Below are 5,231 nucleotides of genomic sequence, written 5' to 3' on the forward strand. Positions count from 1 at the left end.
GGTGGAGCTTCCCACCTTCTGAAAGTTCTCACAGATGCACTTGGTAAAAATTCAGACCTGCCCTACAAAGATTCCCGCTGTGTGTGGAGCCCTGCGTTTGCCCATGCCCTGTCCTCTTTGAGCAGTGCTGCTCTGCCTGGACAAGGAAGAGGAGAGCCCCGTTTTGCACACACACATCCCACAAACACATTTTTGCATGCAACCACCTCTCAGGACCCTGCATCCCGTTCAGCACATGTAAGTGGTGTCTTTTCACCAGAAAAGAGAAGTAGTGGGGGCTCAAAAGAGATCTTGAGCCATATGCTGGGTGTACCCACTTCCTTCCGGCAGCACAGACATGTGAGAAGTTATAGACTGAGTTGCTCGTCCATCTGCCTCTCCATCCATTTATCCTTCCAGGTGTCCTTGTGCTTCACTAACACATTTTTTCCACTGACTCTGTTCCCCTTGCTGACATGGACTCTCTCTTTTTCTTCCCACTGTCTCCTTTCTGTCTATGATCTGTGTTCTTGCTCCTGGCTTCTCTCCTTTATCATTGCCTACCTGAGGGGCTCATCCTTGTGTATTGTTTTCTCCTAGTGGACAAAGCCACATTCATGGTTGGCAGCTACGGGCCACGGCCAGAAGAATACGAGTTCCTGACGCCTATTGAGGAGGCTCCTAAGGGTATGCTGGCTCGAGGCACCTATCACAACAAGTCCTTCTTCACGGATGATGACAAGCATGACCATCTCACCTGGGAGTGGAACCTGTCCATCAAGAAGGAATGGACAGAATGAGTTCACCCAGTTTGCCTTCCCCCTTCCCCCGCCTTTGCCTCCTGCACCAGTATCCAGGTGGGCCATGCCCACCATGCTGCTCCTTCCTGCCACCGTGGCCAGCCACAGCCCTGGCAGCCCTTCCCGTGGGTGCCGAGGCTCTGCGCGAGCCCCGGTTGATGCACAGGCCTGCAGGTGGCCTTGGCTGCTTCTTCTGATACACTGAAAATAACCTGCCTGTTTTCAACACCGCCCCATCATGACATATAATGGGTTAAATTGGGAAGCATCTCCCTCCCTCTCTCCCAGTACTTTCTCCTGCTGTGTCCACGTCCATCTCTTCTGTACCAATTCCGGTCCCGGAAGTGCCTTTTCTAGGAAACAAGATCACCTGGCAGGGCAGACTGGTCCCTGGAAAGTCCCTATCTGAGTTATACTTGCCATGTACTCTGAGTCATTGTAAATGGTTACTTACCTCCCGTGATGGTCTCCTGGTCTGTATCTGGTGCCCTACCCTGTTAAAAATCCATCCTTGTGCAGGCAAAACCAGTCGGGGGAATGCAGCTAGGATGCTGTAACAAGACTTCAGTGTCCCAAGAATAAAACCAGTTTCTTTCTTCTTTTCTGCATGAGTGTCAGATTTGTTTCTAGAGTATGTTTTTCAGTGATATGTATACAGAGAATGCATTACAGGAAGGCTTAAGAGCATGTTTCGGCAAGGAAATAGCTTTCCTCTTTCAAAATATCATCTTAACTCTAAAGACAATTTTTCTCAGAGTTTCTTCCTTCAGGGTTTTCATGAATCTTTCTTTGAAGCCTTAAGTCTGGCCTGTGATGCGGGTGGACAGCCCCCCACCTCACATCCCAGGTGGCAATTGAGTGAGCCCAGGGAGCTGTACCATAGCTTTCTCATGCTTACCATGGCAGCTGTTCCCCACAGCCAGAACTAATGCCAATACTTGCATGTCCTGGCCACTGTCCTGCTGGCCAAGCACAAGGGAACATCAGCCTCTGGGACCCAGCACTTGGGGAAGTGCAGTGTCTCCTACTGCATGGAGAGATGCTCTTACCTAGCTGGGTTTCTGCTCGCACAGGTGCGGAGTAGCCAGGATGCCCAGTGCTGTGGGTGAGGATGCACTGGTTGCAGTGTCGATGAAGTTCTCCAAGGCTGGTGCCCACAGCGCAGGGAGGGGCTCTCTCCCAGCCAGGTGGTTATCTCAGGAGCTGAAGACTTCGCTCTGGGACAGCTGCTCCATTCCCACTGCTCCAATGGGCCCCTGCGGCAGCTGACGTGTCTCTTGCTGAGGAGAGGACTGGAGCAGGGTGGTGTAGCAAGGAGAGGGCAAGCTGGCACCATGGGCACTTTTGTCTTCCCCTGCCTCTTTGTTATGCTGCTGACCAGGGGCTTCCCAGGAGGATGTGCTGGAGACAATGGCTCTGCATCCCACAGTAAGTGAGATTTCCTTCTGGCTCAGGGAAAGGCTGGGTCTGTCATGGGGAGTCCTCTTTACCCAGGATGTGCTGTGTTGTGTCGAGATTATGGGAGAGGAGTGTATGTGTGTGTCTGTGTCTGTGTAGTTAGGTGTGAGACGTTTGTGTGCACATTGCAGTGAGCCTCTCTGAGCTGCTCTTTTTGTACCCTCTGTTCACCGTGACCTCTCTTCAGGCACAGCCAGCACCACAGAGAAACCTGTCCTGTTGAACAACATCACAGACACTGAAGCCTTCATCAGTGGTGCGGAGGTGGCAGTCATTGGATTCTTCCAGGTGTGTTCACAGCGTCTCCCCTCCTCCAGCTGTGAGCCCTATCCTACCCTAATAAAAGTGTGTGGCTGGATGTGCCATAAACACCTTCCAAAGGCAGCTCCTATTCCAAAAGATGATGGGGCTGTGACCGGCACACAGAGAGGTTAGATGACAGGTCACAGAGAGAGCAAAAGGAATTCAGTCTGTGTCTGAAAAGGGAGATGTGAAGCAAGGGAGGGAGGTGGAGGAGATCATAGGAGCCCTGGAGTGGGAGAAAAGGAAATGCTGCAGGGGAAGGAAAACAGCAATGTGGGTGGAAGAGAAAAAAGTGTTGGTGAGTGGGAACATCAGTTTGTTTTAGTCAGCAAAGACCAAGAGAGGCACTGCCCGCATGATGGAGCGGAGGAAGCCAGGTCTCGGAGAGCAGCACTGGTGCAGGTCCTCTGTGGTCCATCAGGGTTTGGGCTCAAGGGGCAATCTGTTTCCAGGGAGGATGTAGGCATAGTCTCTTTGTCTTGCTTTCTTCCCCAGAGTTGATACCCTTGAGGTCTCTGCCTCTCTGTGTCTAAAATCAACGGAATTTAAGGATGAGTGGTCAGTATGTGCCCCTTGGCCCTCAAATGGCATGAATATTTTTCCTTAGGAACCAAGACAAAAATATTGAGTTACAGCACCATAAAACAGAGGCCTCTTTGACAGGATCCTCACTACTTTTAAGGTCCCCCAACTTCCACCTTTTTCCCCTTTCCTTGACCTCTGCCCTGGGCTTCCACTGCCCACATTCTGCCTCATGGCTTCTGTCAGAGGAGACGTCAGCCTTTCAAAACCAACTCCTCTCTGCAAGCTCCTGCCTCTTTCTGCCCTGTACCTGGGGCTGGAGGTCCTGCCCTTCGTATGGGACAACTGCATCTCGCAGCCCACCACAGAGCGAGGACTGAGATGGTGCTGCCTGTGCAGCTCGGGCAGCAACAAGTGTGTGAGTGCTGGAGGCTTACGCCTCAGGGGCCTTGGTAAGCACTGATCACAGAGCACCAGGCGCCTTGCCTTCGGTGCCTGCAGGCATTCAGAGCTCCTCAGGGGCTGCTCTTGCAGCACTACAGTCATGCAAAGCAGCAAGGCAATCTGCAAACACAGAACGAAAGTGCTGAGACACCTCCTTCCCCCAGGGTAGCACAGAGACTTCTGCCAAGCTGCGGCAGGGACTGTGGCTTCTTGCTGGGTGAAGCAGCAACAGGAACATAATAACTGGTGTCTTGTGCCACCACGGTCAGCCTCCCGCTGCAGGATTTAATTTCTTAGAGTCAGATAGGAGGCTGCTGCCATATGTCCCCAGCTGCCAAGAGCATGAAGTAGCAGGCATATTCAGGCATTCAATGTCTGAAGCATGACAGGACTGCATTTAAACAGTAGATAAAGACGTGTGTTCGCCATGAGGGCTTGTCTTGGGCCCTCTGCCTGAGAGAATATTCCTCCAAATAATGTCCATGTTCTCTGTTTGCCATAAATTATTCCTCTCCTGCAGCCTTTCAATTCACTGCACTGCACAACTCGACAACCTCCCCGTGTAATGAGCACGGCCTCCGTGACTGGGAACAGTATGCCATGATGGAAGAACAGTGCACTGTTCCAGAAACCCAGCGTGTCTGCAAAAAAGCACCATGCTTGGCCTGATTAAACCCCAGCTTTCCCAGGAATGCTCCAAAACTCAGCGAGGTTATTCCCACCCCACGCTTCAGCGCTCTCACCAGCGCCATGTCGATGTGCTGGCATTTCCTAAAAGGGGTCACAAGAGTTGTTTTTTCTTTTGAATGAAGAAAGAATTTTGTTTTCCATTCTCTCTGGGCTTGCAAACAGCTGAGCTGATGGTTCAAGCTAAAAAAGAAAAACAAACCAATTTCCAAGCAGAGGCTATGTTTTGAGAATTTAAACCCAATAAACAGAAGTATAAAAAAGACATCACTCAAAAGAGAGACTGAGAATGGGAAGAGCAATGGAAGCTTTAATGCAGGCTGAGGCTGTAATTGATGCTCCTGCTGTAAGGAAGAGAATGGACCTCAAATTACTGAGAAATTGTACATTTTTGTCCTTCAATGCATCTGCATTAGCTACTTTTTAAAGCATATGCCTAAGACACCTTTGTAAAAGGAACCAGGATATTGATAATGCAAGGTGTTCCAAAACTGTAAACCCCTGACTCTAGAATCAAGCTTATCTTAAAAAATTATATTTTTGTATATTTATTTTACACACATAGGACAAGAAGAAATGGCCTCAAGTTGCACCAAGGAAGCTTTAGATTGGATATTAGGAAAAAATTTCTCCACTGAAAAGGTTATAAAGCACCGGAACAGGCTACCCAGGGAAGTGGTGGAGTCACCACCCCTGGAGGCATTTAAAAGACGTGTAGGTGTGTCGCATACGGACAGACTTTAGTGATGGACTTGACAGCATTACGCTAATGGTTGGACTTGGTGATCTTAAAGGTCTTTTCCAACCTAAACGATTCTAGGATTCTATGATTCTATATGAGTGTGTATATATATATGCATGTATATGTATTTAAGTATGTTACATCCAGATTCCGGGTTTCTCCCCTCCCTTTCGAGAGCTCTAGGCCTTCGCATCATCACGGTGTGGAGTGGGAGTAAGAAGTGAGGGTTCACAAAAAAGGAAGGCGAGGTTCCCACGCTGCCCCAGCTGCCTGCCGCCGACTGCTGCCTTCCCCGG

The 5,231-nt window shown here is 49.9% G+C and overlaps 1 protein-coding gene across 1 annotated transcript in view; it reads left to right on the forward strand.

Annotated features, from left to right (window-relative positions):
• The window catches only part of ARHGDIB (Rho GDP dissociation inhibitor (GDI) beta), a 4,972-nt gene extending 3,594 nt beyond the window's left edge, over positions 1 to 1,378 (forward strand). The window contains exon 5 of the mRNA XM_009877241.1: positions 580 to 1,378. Coding sequence (XP_009875543.1) covers positions 580 to 779 — 200 coding nt within the window. The 3' untranslated portion in view covers positions 780 to 1,378. The remainder of the gene's footprint in view (positions 1 to 579) is intronic.
• The last annotated feature ends 3,853 nt before the right edge of the window (positions 1,379 to 5,231 follow it).

This window comes from Apaloderma vittatum, unplaced genomic scaffold (genome assembly GCF_000703405.1).
Source record: "Apaloderma vittatum isolate BGI_N311 unplaced genomic scaffold, ASM70340v1 scaffold17399, whole genome shotgun sequence".
NCBI classification, from domain to species: domain Eukaryota; kingdom Metazoa; phylum Chordata; class Aves; order Trogoniformes; family Trogonidae; genus Apaloderma; species Apaloderma vittatum.